The 18,299-nt window shown below is 39.2% G+C and overlaps 1 protein-coding gene across 6 annotated transcripts in view; it reads right to left on the bottom strand.

The window, feature by feature from the left end:
* Window positions 1-18,299, bottom strand: part of ZNF143 (zinc finger protein 143) — a 37,383-nt gene that overhangs the window by 1,351 nt on the left and 17,733 nt on the right. For all 6 annotated transcript variants that reach the window (XM_064425472.1, XM_064425475.1, XM_064425474.1 and 3 more), the window contains 9 exons: window positions 16,639-16,713; window positions 12,446-12,565; window positions 11,422-11,497; window positions 9,433-9,558; window positions 6,346-6,525; window positions 5,045-5,272; window positions 3,663-3,811; window positions 2,179-2,340; window positions 1,278-1,424 (listed from right to left, as the gene is read on the bottom strand). In XM_064425472.1, the coding sequence (XP_064281542.1) occupies window positions 1,278-1,424; window positions 2,179-2,340; window positions 3,663-3,811; window positions 5,045-5,272; window positions 6,346-6,525; window positions 9,433-9,558; window positions 11,422-11,497; window positions 12,446-12,565; window positions 16,639-16,713 (1,263 nt within the window). The remainder of the gene's footprint in view (window positions 1-1,277; window positions 1,425-2,178; window positions 2,341-3,662; window positions 3,812-5,044; window positions 5,273-6,345; window positions 6,526-9,432; window positions 9,559-11,421; window positions 11,498-12,445; window positions 12,566-16,638; window positions 16,714-18,299) is intronic.

The following is an 18,299-nucleotide window of genomic DNA, read 5'->3' as shown; positions in this document are numbered from 1 at the left end:
TGATAATATGTTCATGGGAAGGCTGAAGAAAACCTCAGCCTGTAAAGCTGGCCATTACCTATTGACTCAGAAGAAATCCATAAGGAAGTGTGAAAGGTAAAACCCAATTGTTTGACCTAATGGGACAACTCTAAGTATCACTTGTTATTTTTACAGTCAGTGCATATCACATTCTGGATCCACTCAAATCAAGACCTCTGTTTTCACCTCGTTAGGATTTCAATAGGACTATCAGGCTCCTGGCTTTACCAGTACTTAGAAACCAAATGGATTAATTTGTTAGTATTGAAGTACAAGAGAAAAGCCAATCAAACCCTCAGGAATAATGAATAGTATTTCAATTTAAAAATCTCTTCCGTTTGTGTATTTTAAGTTTAATTAATGTAAAGAGATTTAAGTTAATGCTCCATTGCTGGTAACAGAAGAGGGGCTTGTGCAGAGTGCCTGTTTTCCTTTCATTCAAAGGACCCTTTTAACTACTTTTTTCTTACTCTCATGCAAAAATTGCCTTCTGACATGGTTTCTCTTACAGGCAGTTTTGATTAGTGCCAACTTAGCTCAAAAGAGAGGAGTTCGGAATTCAGAGCTTCTCAACTTTCAACAGCATCTGACTTGCTACTTTCCATTTAACAAAGGGTAAAATAACAATCTCTTGTTTCTGCTTGAGGATATTAATACTACTCCTTTCAATCTGAGCTCTTAAGAGCTCTTTCATACCTAGAAATTACCTTTTCCTGACAGTGTTTGAACAATGTGAGGAACTATTTACAGAGACTGTTTGTACTGTGCAGGTTTGGCACATAACATAAGGTCACTATTTCCAGAGATTTCCCATTATTAATTTCTATATAACTGTTTGCACTACTTTGCTATTAGCATTTCGAGGTTCAAATAAAAAATTTGCTGATTTTATAAGTTCATAGCAATTTCTCCTTGAGAGTTTGGCTTTATATGTGTCAATCCTATATGTAAAGCTGAAGGATGAACAAAAGCACTTTTTCACTGAAAACCTGAGTCGATTAACTACTTGATTGACTTGAAGTTTGTACCTCCCCCAGCCTTCCTCTTTTTTTCAGAGTAGACTTGGAAAATCAGATGCTGTTTATTCCTCTTCCTAACCCTGTATGTTACTTTAAATACGAGATCACACAGTTGTGGGCTATTTTTATTTTTCAGGGAAACCAAGCTTATTATTCAAATCATTTTGTTATCTGACTAGGTAGTTTTTAGCACTAGAAGTAAGGAACACTCCAAAAACCCATGTATCCCCATCTTACCTGTACTGCAATTTGTGTCCCATTGGATGTAGCCAACAATGTGACAGGTCTGGTTTCTGTAGTCACTAGATGGTGTCCGTGCTGCTGGTGTCCCATTTCTGAGGAGGCACTGTGAAACGCTGCTAAGTCTTGGGCCACAATTGCAACCTTCAGGACAAAGGGACACAATCACCTGCCTGGCAGATCTGTTCCTGCTCCTCACCTCCTACCACCACTGCCTTCACAGTTACAGTCAAAGCTGGGATCACTCATGAGCATAATTGTATTGTGCAAGAGAAAAGTCGCCACAATTGTGTTCTCCAAATTATCTACTAGCTCTTAAAATACAAATATCCTCAGGACTGCAGCAATTCAATAATGCACCTACAGACCTGTGATTATCTACACAGAGACTGACAACTATCTTCATTTTCATGTGGTACAATTTTAGAACAGTAGAATGAACTTTAACATCCTGTTTGTACTAAAATGTTAGCTGTTTTATCTGTACATTAAAAACCAACCTACAGATTCAGACTTACACAAATGTTTCCCATCTGCCAAATAAATTACAGTCCCATAATATTAACCAATGAAATTACAGTTCATACTGGATTCTATACTTAGTTCTGTCACACATTTACTGTGTGACTTTGGGGAAGAAGCTTGGCATTTGTAGGTGTTATTTTACAGACACCTAAATGAATCATTGGATTGGTACCTCAGATTTTTTTTCTTGGTGCCCACTTGTTTTTATAACATTTCCACCACCTGCTGATGTACAGCCTGGTAGAACACATCAGGCACTTAGGAGGGGAATGTGTTGGGCAGGTGCTGGAAACTGCTGAGCTACATCTACAGCAGTGCCAGGAGTGTGACAGCTCCTAAGGGGACACGAGGCAGGTGTGCAGGGCAGTCTCACCTGCTGTCCCTCGCTGCCCTCTGCAGTGACCATGGCCACCGAGTGCGTTCCGGCCGAGGAGATGACGGCGTCGTGGGCAGGGACGGTGATGGTGGTGCCATCCTGTGTCACCATGGTGATGGTGTTGCCGATGGCCTGCATGTCTGCCTGCGATATGTTCACCTGCAACACACAGAGCTCCTGAGGCAAGGAAGGGGCTGAGTGCTGCTCCAGCCCTCATTCCATCTGCCTCACTGGCATCCAACAGCTCGTGACCTTCCAGACACACTTCCCTGTTCACAGCAAAGGATGTGGCTCTCCATAGTTGGAGGGGTGACATACCTAATCCCAGAGCCTACAGCTCCACGTTAATCAGAGTGCATCCCAAATAACAGCATAACAGATTATCTATGCATGTGTCTTCCACAGAGGTCAGTGGGATTTAAGGTTGTACCACCTGACATACTTTGATCTTGATGTAAATACTAAAGAGCCCTACGAGGGCTTAGAATTTAAGCCACAAATAAACAATCCATAACAAATTAATAATATAAATTACTGATGTCTCCAGTATAAATGCATTAGGGCATCAGATACATAATTTTATGTCTGATTTACAAAGTAAGAAATCCCAGAACTAAAGTCAAGCCAAAAGACAATTTAAATGTAAAAGAATTCTGTGTCTAGGCTTCAAAAGGCCTTCATTTCAAAGGGTAAAAATGCCAGTTACTTAGTATTGCTGCAATTTCCAGTGTCCTGGCAATATACCAGGCCCCTTGGATATTTTATTTCAGTCTGAATTCAGAATATATCTTTCATATGTTACTGGTATTTCAGTTGCCCTGCCAGCTGATATAGAATTTTTTCCCCCAAAAGCCTTCAATATACTGCCACAGTGAATCAAGAGAGTTGTGTTAGAATCCCCTTCCAAAGAAATTTCATATGAAATCCTTAAAAACATGTATCCATGGAAAACCTTAAAAAAAGACAGCTATAGGAATGTTCAAGTGGAAAACAGTATCAAAGAATTCCTTATCCTTTCATTTACGTTAGAAACTGTACACTACCAACCAAACTGCTTGTGAAGGAAGCACCTGGACTGAAAAGACTTCCCTCAACCCCCCAGAGTGTGGGCAGTCAAGACAGTGAAGACACCCATCAGATTTTAACAGCATAATCTGGGAATTGTGAGAAACCTCAGAAACAGGCTGTATATATAACTGTTGTTTAAACAGCCCTTTTCAAAGTGACAAAGATTAACAAGAAGAGACCAGTCCCCTAACTTTGTATTAATACAGTTTCATGTGTCAGAATGTGTGCTTTCACATAGGTATTCCACAGGAGGCAGAACCCTAAAGATATCCTGACACAGCTCCAAAGAAGCTTCTTTCCACCAACATTTATCCAGAATCCTGTGTGATTTCAGAGAGCCCATGGAGCAGCTACCAACCCGTGCCTCAGCTTTCAGCATGGCTTTGTCAGCAGGTGACACTGCAGTTACTCACATGTTGGGTTCCATCCTGGGATATTAGTGCTACTTGTTGGCCTAATCCTGACTGAGTAACTGTAGCAAGCTGTGCAGAAATGACATCTTCTCCCTCTACACCTGTCACGTAGGTGATCTGGGAGCCTTTGAGCACATCTTCACCTTGACCTGTTGGAAACAAAGAAGGCATAGGATACTTTTCATACTCTAAATGCTCCCAGGAGAGCAAATGACAAGGATTAAGTCCCAGTCTTGCCTGAAGTTTGAAACACTCCAACAGAAAAATTTAGTGGAAAGATGAGAAAAATAAAAGAAGGAAAGATACCAGAAGCAAGTCAGAAAGTCTTTGGGAACACAGGGTGTAATCTTCTAGCAATGAATTTAAAGACACATAAATACTACATATACATTTAGTTTGTAAGCAAATATTAACATGTGATAAACATTTCTAATTTATTAAATGTTAACCTCTGCATTCAAGGGACTCCATGCAAACACAGCTGGATTTTTTTTAAGGTTATTAATTAACAAACATACACAAGAACATAGTGACATGCCTTTGTGTGAAGATTTAAGTAAATTCATTATCTTGATAAATGTTTAACCTCAGCAAATAAATGTTATCATTCCTTTAAAAGAAGGAATTAAGCTATAGTAAATCTGCTTAAGGCATTCAGTGCAGTTTCCCACAAACACGTAGCAAAACAACTCTGCTAACCAAAACAGTTTGTGTGGATATTTCCCATCTTCAGGCACATCCAAAAATCACAATGTAACAAGTGGTGTTTGTCCTATCACAGTATTTCCTTCAGTCTGATCCTTTACACTCACAGGATTCAATACTCATGATACCATGAGCAGCAGACTCTGCGGAGTACTGCAGCACAGCAGCTCCTTTTCATCTCTGCCTCTAGGACAGTTTACAAAACTGCTCTAAACCACAGCAAAACAGCCCATATCACTGTACTGCAAAACCAGATTTTTTTTCTCAAGGCACAGCCTTTACTCCCACACTAAAGATTGTCACCAGCCATGGTGTTACACATATACACAGTCTTTGAAAAATCCCTAACAAAAGTCCAGCAAGTTGTAATCAGCTTAGAGTGTCTCTGGTCCCTTCCCCACATTCATATTTTTAGCAGGTTTGCTGACACTGCAACTCTAATTTCTCTCTTAGCCCCATGACTGCTATAAATGAGTTTATTACCTGGCCAATTACCATGCAATTTCTGTTTACAAGTTGTCTATCACCCTAAAAAGTCTTACAGAGAAATTAAGATATCTAATTAAGATATCCTTCTTAAGTACTTTATTTTTTTATCTATGTTTTCATAGCAAAATACCATCCAGCCCCTTTTATTTTTTGTTAACAACTAGAGAGTCAAAGGCTGCAATTCTAACCTGGAGGTGGCTCAAAGAAAGCCTCTTGTTCTTCTTCAATGGGCTCCGTGTCGTTGTGTGCTGTCCGTTTGTGCATAGCAAGGGTGGAGATCTGCTTGTAGGTCTTCCCGCAGTGATTGCAGTTGTAGGGTTTGGAATGAGTATGTACAACATGATGTTTGTATAAACTGGAATACTCTGTGAAACGTTTGTCACAGCCAGGAACCGTACACACATAGGGCTTCTCCCCTGCAGGGCACAACAAAAGGTATAAAGAGAACTTTATTCAGGATGCACAGGAAAAAAATGCCAGCAAATATTTAGGGACAAACCTTCATTGCCAACCACACTTGAATTTCAAAGGCAGCAGGGAAGCTTAATCACACAAAGTTTATCAATGCAACGTCTTATTGTCTTTAAGAATTACTGCCACTAAATTTGGCCCATTTTTCTCCCTATCATTCCATCTAAAACATCCTTCTGATGAAAACAGAATGACACAGGCTGAAAACTGCAATTTCAGTTTGTCATTGTACTTAGAATTTTGTTATTTTATTACTGGAAGCCCCATAGTTTTCCTGAATGATCAGATACATTGATTGACTAGTATCACTTTTGACTATTGAAAGCTCTGAGGAAATCCATAGGAAGCATGTGTATAAACAATTATGGTTTCATATAAAAAAACCCTTCAATTTAAAAATCAATGGAACAAGTGTCCAAATTCCATCGTAAACTGAAAATATAAACTAGATATCAAACATCACTCCATGAAGCTTGTCTGTGTTTCTATAACATACATAATGCTGCCAAGCTGATATCGCTATCACTGGCTTTTACATTTTAGAATCTTCAAATTTGTGCTTATTATTTCTGCTCACTAGATAAGTATTTTCACATCTAGTCTATAAAAAAGGAAGTTTTGACCACAGTTCCAGCAGTAAGGAAAATACAGCTGTGATGAAAGGGTGACTCATAACAGTGAGCCAAAGCTGAGCTCAGACTTGTCCTTTACTGGTATTTATTTAAGAAACAGCTCACAAGGGAGGCAAGCCCCAGAATCATATTAAGGATTCAGCCCAATGCCCAGTTTAAAAAACTTTGTATCCAAACCAAAATTATTCTGCCTTGACAAGGTGGAAAATCCAACTGCTTAAACATCCTCAGCTGAGGGAAGAGGAAGCCCAAACAGAATTACCAAGCCAAGTCATAGAAACATGCCTATACCCAATTACAACACACCAAAACATTGTTCACCAGGAGAATGACACAGCCTCCCTCTAGCAGATTCCACTTCAAAAGACAATAAATCACTCATATACCTGTGTGTATTCTCACATGATTCTTATAATTAGTTGCACTGGCAAAAGCTCTCCCACATCCTGGCTCTGTACAGTAATAAGGCCTTTCGCCCGTGTGTGTCCTGATGTGAACCTTTCTAATGTTAGATGTTGTGAATGACCTGCCACATCCTTCAAAGGGACACTTAAAAGGCCTTTCACCTGAAAAAGAAGACAAGAAAAGGTGCACATGGAAAGGTTACAAAAGAATGAAAATACTAAAATACACTTACACTTGAATGTTGGAATGTAAAGCTACCTAATTTTATCTGAGATCCTCAGTCAGAAATACCATGAACACGCCACTGTGAAGTGTTCTAGTTTAGCCAAAATGAACAAAATTCAGGAAATCATACAGTCTGTAAGCTAAATTATGAAGCATTTAGATTAATACTTTAACATGTATAGAACAGACTCAGTTGCTTGTATTAGCTCGCACACTGCCCATAATCTAGCAACTATTTAACAACCTCCCTAATTCATACATATATTATCCAAACCAAGTGTATCATACCATTGACATTTGACAATTGTTAATTCTTCAAATGAAAAAAATACCTTCATGGTTTAACATATAACCAGAATAAACATGGATTACTGAAACTTGTTATTGAAAGCACTTAACCTTAAAAAAGAACAAGCTTTCTAAAGAGAACCAGCCATGAAACTCAAGTTTCAAACCCCCAGACCAAAGCAAATCACAAATACAGGTTCTTTTAGAGTAAGTCTTTTTGTGTAACATAAGTTTAAGCACAGTAACTTACATCACTGCACCAAAGCATTTCACTGTGAATAGCAGACAAGACCAACCAATAACACTCCAATAACCCTGACCTTTCAGATCTATCAAAGCACACAGAGAAGGAGAACAGGGGGGTTAAATTTGGACACATTCAAGCCACTGACAGGCTGTCCTGGGGTAATTTCCCACTTCCAGAGCCAAGTACATTCCACACACACTGTGCTGCTTACCAAAGAGCAGAATCTGAAAGCAAGAGCAAAACACCACTACAGAGACAACTGTAGGTAATTAAAAATAAAAGAACAAGTCCTGATAGACAGTAATACCACGAAACTCCAAAGCACTTCGCTCCTTGGCAGAGGAAACTCCTATTCACTCCTTCGGGCAGCTGTTTTGGGAAGGATTTCCAGCTTCCTGCCAAGGCAGTGTGTATTCCCCGTACACCTCAGTGTTGTGTTACCATGGCTCCCCTAATCCTCGCTTCAGCCAGGACCCCAAACACGTCCCAAAACAGCAGGGCTGCAGAGCCAGCCCCACCCAGCAACAGACCCTGCTCCAGAAACCGAGACAGACCGCTCTGAAACAATGCCCGCAGGAATGTCACCAGACCGGTCCCTGGAGGGGCCTTTTCAAATTCTAATGTGATCCTAGCAAAGCGACCTGTTTCCAGGTGATAGCGAATTCCAAGTCCAGAGCTGCAAAGCCTTGAGGCTCTACTCCACTGGCACATCCACAGCAGCTTTCCTGATGCCAGAGCTGTGTGCCAGGGGAGACCATGGAGAAAGCCAAGGCAAGCAGCTGATGGCACTGAGAGCAACACTTAACTCTGCTCAAAGAGGGGGAGAAGTCACTTCTGGTTAAAACAGGCAGAAAGTGAAGAAAGTGCTGACCCTGAAGTACCTTGTAAAGAAGGGAAAGGTTTCTGAGGCATGGGAGAGCCCAGACCTGCCTGCTGCCCTGCTGCTGCTTGCACAAGGCATGAGCGCACGCTGCTCCATCCACCTGCACAAAGCTGGTGCTGCACTTTTCCTCTCATTCTTTAGCTTCCTGGAAACTCATAAATCTGAAATGAGACACCTCTGGCCCCTGCTCTGCTGGGAGATTATGATTCTATTACTCAAATTGTTCAGGTGGGTAGGTTACATAAGGCTGGCTCAAATCTTTTGTCTCAACTGCTAAACAGAGATTAAATTACTGCACACCTTCTGTGGCCATAAAAAAAGGAAAGAAAACAGTTCACAGCTAATAAAGCTGTCTGTGCTACAGAAACCTTTCCGTTCATAGTCTGTACTTGATGCAGTGCATTCTCTTCTAGAGCTGAGATGATATGTGTTCACACTGATGTTTAAAAATCAAGATAGCACTAATCCCAACAGGATCTTTTTTGTGTATGGAAGTCCAAAAAACGCAGAAATATCTTAATATAATCCTGAGTTTTTCCAATTTTTATTGCCTATATTTACATCCCACCCTCCCATATTATAAAGTGTTCTTAATTTGAAAAAAATCCAAACCCCTACTTCTTATTGTTTCTTCTTGACTCACAAAGATTCAGACAGTTCAGTGGAAAAGCTTGTCAGTGCTCTAGCAGAGACAAATATATTTAATGGAATAGGTTAGCAACTGATAGATTGTCCTTCCTACATTTAGGGGTTGTTTTTCTTGAAGATCACAGGCACAAAGGAGACATTGTGCAATCTTGTTTACATGTGTGTGCATCCACAGAGTTTTGCAGAATATAGTGTGCTGTCTAGAATTTGTGGTTTGGCTTCAATTGAATGTTTTTAGACAAAATTTAAGGTTTTTTGTGCCTTTGCAAGTTTTAGTAACTGTTGGTTTTCTATGACATTTTGGTTTTTCTGCTGGAAGAAGAGATGGGAAATGAGGATAACAAGCTCAGAATATCAACCTTCATGAAGCTGGCATGTGAGTTATATTAAAGCACCAAAACTGAGGACCACTGAAGCCATTTCTAAAAGGCAAGACAGATTACTGAGGAAAAGTTCCTTTTTCTGTTACAGCTGCAGATGAAGCTGTAAAGGCAATGAGTTACTCAGTGACAATGTAAGTGAGGCACTGCTAAAAGTTAGTGCATTCGCAATAGCAGTGTGAATGCTTTAGCACTTTTCCCAAGAAAAGCATGCTGAATTTAACGCTTACCATGCATGAAATGCTGTTGAGCTCACTGGGCTTCAGAAAGAGAATAGACACAGGCTGATTTTGTCAGTATAAAGCCACAGAATGAGCAAAGAGAAAAAACTAAAAATCCACCGAGGTGAATTAACTATTCACCGAGGTGAATTAACAACAGTGGGTGCTGCTGGTACCTGTGTGGGTCCGAATGTGCTTCTGCAGGTCTCCAGAGGTCTTGAAGGACTTGGTGCAGTTCTCCTCGGTGCAGCGGTACGGCTTCTCCCCAGTGTGTGTGCGCACGTGGCTCTTCAACCCATACCCTGGCAGCACACAGAGGCCATCAGCACAACAGCAGCATGTATACCAGCACAGCAGCAACCACCACCAGCAAAACCTGGCCTTGCTATTCCACTCAGCAAGGTTGATGAGGCAAATTTACTCTTTCATTCTTTGCGAGCTCTTCATTCTACCCTACAGAGCAGCAGAACTCTAGATAACAGTTTAGAAAGTATTTGATTCTTTTTTTATTATTTTATTTATTTCAGCAATTCTTCTTCTTCCCTTCAGAAGGATAAACTGCAATTATGTGGACAAATATTTATTCTGCCTTCTGAAGAAGCCATATGCTGTGCCTTCCATCTAGTTCTTACCTCTTCCCACTTCTGTCACCAAAATGACATTTAATTATTTGCTCACAGGAAATGCAATAACCACTAATGAAGGCAGCAGTAAAATCATATATATAACCAAGATATGGTTGTATGTGTGATACATATACAAGATATTGGTGCTAACTAAGAGCAGTCATAGACACTCATTCTCTTTAAGATTACTTTTAAGAACTCATCATCATCAAAAACTCTACCAGTCTGAAGTGAACTTTGGATCAGGCCCTCTATAAATTATTTTGCAATGAGCATTTAACCAAAATTTTCCTTTCAGCACTTCCCTGAAAAGATAATGACTAAAGAAGCATGAAACAGCTATTTTAGAAAATGAACCTGAATTTCTCTTCTATCCACAAGCGATGTACAAATTTGTACAAAATAAAGTCTGTAAGAAAATGACTGTTTTAATTCATTTTGGGGAGAGCAGTGAGTTCTCCCCAAAACAGCTGAAATTCCTGTTCTTGATGTTTTTAAAAGCATGAAGCATGTTAACCAAGCTGAGCATTAATTCACATTTATATCTAAAATAAACTCAATTTCATGACCCAGCCCAGGAGAGTTCTTAACATTTACACCAAATGTACTCAGTACTTAAAGTGAACTTTGTCCAAGGCAGGATTGTTGAACTACAATAGTACAATGGCTCTGATCAAAAATACAGTATTTATAAACAAACAGCTGTTTTTAGCCATACAGTGTGTTGCAAAGGAAGAGAGTATTTAATTACATAGTTTTGAAATCCCTTTACAAACACTGTGCAATTAAACTTAGGTGCAGCCCTTGAAAAGTGTGGTTGTTTCTCTTTTGACTTTTTGCATCAGTATTTATTTTGGTTGTTTCTATTCAAAGCAACTGCAGCAAATTTATTAGATCAGATTAAGTTATTTCAAAAATACCTTATTAAAAAAAAAGAGCCTAACTTCTCACAGCATGATACTAATTTACACTCCAAGTAAAAGAATAAAATTTGAAACAAGTTTTGTTTTCTTCCACTTTCTTCCATGTTTCATTCCTCATAACTGCATTTTGCACAATCAAATTCAATCTCAGGAAGAGCATTATTTATGAGCAGAGTAATCTGTACAAATGGAGAGATGACAGATGTCACTCTGATACAAATTCAATAAAGAACACTTAAACCAGCATCTTCTATCAAAGTTCCTTTCAAATTTAGACCGGATCAGGAATCTGCCCCTAGCCTACAGGTTCAGCTTTCTATTATCACCTAATTTAACTTTGGCTATTAGTTTAATGTTAAGAAAGGCCTGTTTTTAACATTTAGTTTGACTGTAGATGACAGATGAAGAGTGAGGGAAGTGTTGAGTGCTTCAGCTCCTTCCCCCTTCAGTAAGAGTTAAATCCTCTGTCCTTTCTACTGCTACACTAGCTGAAAATGTGATTTTTTTTCCCCCAGGTGTCCCAACCAACTCAGCAGTTAAAAGAGGCAATATTGAAACTTACTTTATTCACAGACAAACACTACCAAGCAGGAGGAGCTAGTCTGCACAAGATTACCTGTTGCAAAGGCTTTGCCACACCCAGGATGTTCACACTGGTATGGTCTGTCTCCTGTGTGAGACCTTTCATGCACCTGTTGACATCCAATACAGTGACTTAATGAAATGCTGTATCCGGTTACTCCAGCACAGAAACAGTTCATTCTCAAAGCCAACATATTTTATTTATCTTATTAAGATTCACATTGAAGTGTCTGTTTATGTCAGTGATGAAAAAAGAATGAAATAAGGTAAAAACATTTTCCCTAAAGATGTCTCTTTCCAAGATCCTAACCTGATCCTGCCAGTCAGTTTGGCACAAAACTTCTGTAAATGCATGCAGATTTGCCATCATGCACTACATTAAAGTCAGGAGGTACACATGCCTCAGAGCCCACTCTCTATCTGATTTTTGACTGAATGCTTCTAATGTTGCTCTTATATTGCCTGAAACCTCTACAACAGGGACATCATTTTAGCAAGTAGCTCATAAAGCCAGCCAGTCAGTGACTCCTGTGGTCAGAGGCAAAGCAGCACTGTGAGCAGGATACCTCATCAGCAAGGGAGTGTGCCAGCCTCAGCTGGAACATGAGCAGCCCTATACCATTCACCATTTCAGTAATTCCTTCCCTTCATTTACAAAAAGGAAGAGAATTAAGAAGTTGCCATCTTTTCACTTTGAATATTAGTTTTGAACAGTCTCATTTTGTACCATGATGGCGAAGTATTTCAAAACCTGGAATTTTTGCATGATCATGCATACATGTAAAGTTGATAAAGCAAATGCTGAATTTCAGAACTTCTGTGACACTGCTGGTAGGAACAGCCTCACCATGCTGGCAACACAGCAACTGAACATCATCCCAGAACACTAAGTAAACTCAGCTGAGCACCACCAATTGCTGAAAAGTCAATCCAATAAACATCTGACAAAACAGCCCCATTGCAACTGGCCCACTCTCAATTTCTATTACTTTTAATCACATAATCTTTAAAAAAAATCCTATCCACAAAGTAGCAATGCACATTTTACATCTCATCACCTTAAGATGGTGAGCAGTTGTGTACAGTTTTCCACAGCCATCATAATCACAGCGAAAGGCTTTCTCTCCAGTCTGCTGAGATTTTGCAGTCACTCTTGTTCCATGTCCTTGCAAGACAATCTTAAGAGAAAGAGAAAAAAAATTTAAAAACCCCAACCATATACTAAAAAAAGAACAACCAAAAGGGATCAGAGAAGTTGAGAAGTTACACACTTGATTTTGCTATCAAGCCAGAGCTGATTCTGACAGGTTTCTTTTGTTTCCCTTTGCTTTGCTATGCCATGTATTTCTGAGCCCTCAATAAATAAACAAAAAATAAATAACTGAAAATCATGATGGAAACTGTAAAACATATTTACTTGTACCTAGTAAATTTAAAAGCTTGCAATAATTAGTCAAATAAAGACAAATTATTTATAATCACAGTGGTAAAATGACCAAATTAGTAGACAAACAAGTCTTAGATTATATCTGAGGTGCTAGATCTGTTCCTAAGGGAAATTAGTTATAAATCAGACCACCTTCAAATACAAGTTCATGGAAAGGCCAAACAATAATTCAATGTCCTTAGAATGAGCACTTTTTGAAAATGAAGGAAAGCATTTTGTATTTGGTCTGCCATCCATGTACTTTGATCTAGCTAATTGGAGCATTGTGAGCTGGGTTCTACTCTCCCTTGTGGCATGACAACAGGAAAATAAACAGCACAGCTTCAGGAGGCACCTGAAACCTTGTACAGGCTCCTTCCTACACTGACATGCAAGAAACATGAAGAAAACCTGACATTCACACAGACAGAACACAGAGGCAGAAGCCCAAACATCTGCACTTCCATACAACTCTGTGCAAAGCAATTGAGACTGTTTTATACAGTCTGTCCTTTCAAATCACCTCCCTTTTGTTACAGATCCAATTCTATTCCAAACTGTCAAAATAACATTTCACAGGATGGATGAGGAGACAAGACTCTCAGCAGAAAACAGTGTCAGCTGCAGCAGCTTGCTCACAGCCATATCCAAATGGGTTCTGAGTATCTCTAAGGATGGAGACTCCTGAAGTGTACTCCCAATGTTCACATTCCCAACTAATTCTTTTGGCAGCTGAGGCTCTGCAGAGTGGCTCCCTTTGCTCAGTAACCTGCTCAGATTGCCCCTTGCCATCCCTGAACTCCAGACTGCTCCTCGTGTGCCCTGCTGTGATGCCCTTCTGCAGATACTGAGGATGTTATAATTCCCCATGAGGATGTGGGCCCGTGAACACAAGGCTTGCTCCACTTGTCTGGAGAAGGCTTCATCTTCCTCATCATGACACAGAGGCACAGTCACCATCTCAGCAGCCACACTGGGCTGAGCCATCTCCCATCCCAAAGACCTGTGCAGTCCTGCTGCTCCTGAAATAGAAATTTTCCCTCTGGAAGGGCAGCCCCACTGCTCTCCTTCCCCAGCTGGCCCTTTTGAAGAGCCTGGATCCCTCACCACAGCCCTCCAGCCATCTGAGCCCTCCCACCACAGCTCCCTGCACTAGGGAGACTGCAGCCCTTCAACAGCACACACCTTGATCTCCTCCTTCAGAGAAAGCACCAATTTCACTGCTGACACCTTTCCTACAGATTCTTCAGAGAGGATGGAATAACTGTTACCTTCAGAATATTTGTAAGACTAAAGGAGCAAAGTTCAATACAAAACTTTTAATCAGTTGAAATGTTCAACTCCATCACTTCAGAAAATCTCCTCTGAGAAAGCCACAGAGAAAAACGACCTCCTGGATCAAGAAACCATTACTGATACTATTGTTTAACCTGTGACAGCATGAATCACAGAAATCCCTTCAATACATTAAGGATCATGAAGAATATGCTTGGTTGAGCACCTGCATTAAAGTACTATTTTTTTTCTGTTAGTAAACCTGCTACTATTTCTTTGTTGTTCCAGCATATAAAAATATTAATATGTGCATACTTGCTAAGTTCTGCCATAAAGCTCAAATATGCCAAAGTTTAAAAGAAAACAAAAACAATTCTGTAATGAGCTGATATCTGCAAAGAAATAGCCAAACATAATCCTACCAATATTAAGATGGATACAAAAACTGTGGAGGAAGAACCTTTCTAATAATGTGGAACTTACTGAGAGGAACTGTGTACTTCAAATACTTTTAAATAGAATGAATAAATAAATAGAATTTAAAACCCCCTATTTTTAAGAGATCACAAATGCATCCTGATCTCAGAGAGGTAACACAGGAGAAGAACAAAGATCTTGGATCAGATTTTTCTACTGCACACATAAAAGCAGAATCATATAACCAAAGTGTGTATTATGAGCAGATGGGTATGACAGGTTTGAAAGGAAATAGTGAGATATCCATTTGGGCACAAAGAGTCTTTTGTTTTCCCATGTAGAAATCACAAAGAGGTTTTATGCTTTTTTTCTTTGCTGAAACACCTAACTAACCACATGCAAGTCTGAGTGGCTGCTTAGCAGTGTGACATCTGTTCTGCTCCCTGTGGACTTAAAAAGTTTATAAATATACACCTTGTTAATTTTACATATAAATATGAGGGTATTTTATATATTAATACACATGAATACAGAATGAGTTACCAGCAGGTATCTACAAAGATATAAGAATGATTTCTATTTTCATAAAGAACTGATAGCTGTTGGCCCCTTCAACTGAAGGCCAACTGTAGTCACCTTTTAAGGGTCAGAATTTGAGACTAAGCCTCACTACCTTTTTTAAATATCAGATCTTGTTTTGTTTGGAACATGCAGTGCTCCATAGATTGGCACAATTCCATATTGCACATATGTTGCCATATATGTGTAAGATAAAACCATGTCCACGTTCAGTTTGCTTTGGGGCTGAAGCCAAAATCAATATTTAGGAAAATGCTGATTACAAGTAATTTTGCTTAATAGGCTATTACTTCATGTAAAACCAACCAAGATTTTCTCTCACTCTTCCTTGAATTTTGCCTTTCATTGGAGTTGTATCCCTATTCCAGCCTACAAGTGCAAACCCTCTGAATTTCTTAATTCCATTTTCTGGAACATGGTCCAACACAGTAAATAATGCAAGTATTAGTTATTCTCTCCTTCCACAGTCATGCCACACAGGCACAAGTGAAATGTCTACAGCTTTAAATATTGTGGGATCTAACTTGCAAAAGACTAAAAATAGAAAATTTGAGCTAACTGTGAGAGGTGAGCCTATAATTATTCCTTTCACAGATGATGTATTTTGAACTTGGAAGAAGACATTTTTTCTCCTTGTCTACTTCATTATTTCTTAAGTTAAGCAAAAAGGAGAAAAGGTTTGCCCAGAGAAGCTCCATTCTCAATGCAATGACTTTTCTATTTTTGATTTTGACATCTGAACATGTGAGGTTTTAGTATTATTTTAGTTGTATATTTGAAGACCAGAATACATTTTTTGTCTTTTTCTTTAATAAAATACATTATAATGCCAAATACCAGCCTCCTTACATAATTTTATGGATCCTAGGGGAAAAAGCTTGAGACTTAGTAAGTTGCACCTGTATCTTCCATTACCCTTTGAACTCTTAGATTAATCTTTTAACATTTAACATTACATTTCTGTGTACAAACAATATGGATCTAGAAGAAGTAATTGAAGTATTTTTTCTGTCCTTTAAGCATTCTCTAGGAGCAACACTCTTAACTACTGATTCCTTATAAAACCTGCTGTAAAGGTCAGGGACCCTAACTGGGCAGGTGGAATCAAAATAAGTCATTAAAGAGAGAACAGACCTTTGCCTGGAATGGTCTCTCCTTGAAGAAATTTAATAACTGAGACAACATTTTTCTGCTTTAAATACTATCAAAAGTCAGCTCCTTCTCTAGAAAGAACTTCTGAAATACTTACACTCTTATTAAAGAAATCCTCAGCTCAGCTTGAAAAATCTTAGAAAGCCAACATAATTTTTAATTACCTTTTAACAGGAAAACCCCCTAGACAATAGTAAGTATTAAAAGATCTTTTACAACTCTTTTGACAGGATCTTGTACAGAATGAGATAAAATAATCTATCTGTATAATTTAAAATCTCCAGCTTCTGAAGAGTAGAAGCAAACCATAGTTCATGGCTACAGGGCTCCCTGTCATGCACCTTACTGGGCAGAAAAGGCAAAGAAATAAATATATTTTATTATTTTATATTGAGCACATACCTGCATTTTTTTATCTTGTTCATTTTCGCCTATAATTCCCGTGCTACTAACACTGTCATTTCCATCAATGGACACCTGAAAAACAAAGTTGAAATGGGAAAAAAACATTTACACCAGTTACTTTCATTCATCTGATAAACAGAGGGTTACAGACAGTTCCTGGGTTTGTTATTTCATAGCTCTCTAGCTCCCTCTGGGAACATGGTTGTCCCATAATACATGAATGTACACAAAAATCACCACTTGCAGCACCTGCATTACAGAGCAGGCCAAGTGAGCACAGCAAAGTTGTTTTATAATAGGCTAGGAAAGGCTGCAAGAACTAAGGATGTTAAATTCATAGATTGACAAAAGTATTACAATAAATCAATAAATTTAACAATACTGAGTTCTGACAAAAAACCAAAAAAACCAAGCATTTACTTATTGTGTAATAAAGATATCTCTCTCACTCCTTGTTAAGCAGAATGCACTTATTTCAAACAGCACAACTGCTTTTTGAACCAAAATACCTAAGACAGTTGTGTTACATCACAATTTGAACAAGTCAAATTACAACTAAGTAAGGACTTTGGTATTGCTACATAGGTTTGTTTTTAAAGACAGCCTCCAGGAGGAGAAAGGTATTGCTGTTTCCAAGGAGCTCATAAAAATATTTGAAAGACTGTTGGATGTCAATGTGAATTTTTTATTTAAATAAAAATGTAATTACCCAGTTTAAAAAAAAACATCCCAAACTCTCTCACAAGCAAAGAAACAGCATGTTGCTGGTCACTATATAAAAAAATTAAAGTATACTTTGCATAGCTTCCCACTCCTAAATTGTCTCTGTATGAAGCACAGGCATTCACAATACTCTCTGCCTCCATTATTTTCCAGGCTGAGACTGATGCACCTAAGCCTAGTCTAAGTGATTTTATTCTTCTCTAAAGCAGTTTGGCAGGAACCCTCCCTCCCACGAGCCACAGCAGGCCCCTGAGACCCCTGGGGGTTTGTGAAGCACCTTGCCCACAGCACCAGCCCCCAGCAGCTTGCTTGGAGACTGGCAGGAACTCATCCCACAAGAGGCTGTCACACTCCCTCTCTAAATTAGACTATTTACTTTTGGGAACTTGGAGCTAAAACAGTAATGAGGAAAGTGCCCAAGCAGAGGCAAATTCACATTACAAAAAGATTGCAAAGAGTGTCAGAGAGCAGGTAATTTTTGGGTGTTTTTTTGAGAGGGAAACATGAGCTCTTTTGGGACTTTCTCCCTCAGAATTTTTAAAGGAAGAGGGGAGAACCTGCACAGAAAGGAGAGATTTTAATTACTTCATCCTGAACTTCCTGTTGTTGGTAGAGAGAAGAACTGCTGACATGAAATTAGAACTTGATCAACTATTGGAACCAAATGATGCCAACAGAACATGTGTGCATGTGTTGAGGCATGCACAAATGCCAGTTCCTGTACTTTGCCAGCAGCTGAGATGGCACAGGAAAGCAGCTTATGGAAGGAAAGTATGTGCTGGAACCTCTTCACCATTTCATCACCTATTCTCACTCCACTGAGAGCAGTGACCTTTTCTCCTTGCTTGCTTTGGGAGGATGGTGGCATTGACTCAGCCCAAAATTAGAGGGCTCATGTTAAGTCTGCATGTGCTTTGCATGTTGTAGAAAGTGGT

This window comes from Passer domesticus, chromosome 6, assembly GCF_036417665.1.
Source record: "Passer domesticus isolate bPasDom1 chromosome 6, bPasDom1.hap1, whole genome shotgun sequence".
Lineage (NCBI taxonomy): Eukaryota > Metazoa > Chordata > Aves > Passeriformes > Passeridae > Passer > Passer domesticus.
The sequence above is the reverse complement of the archived record's forward strand: the minus strand, read 5'-3'. Positions and strand labels throughout refer to the sequence as shown.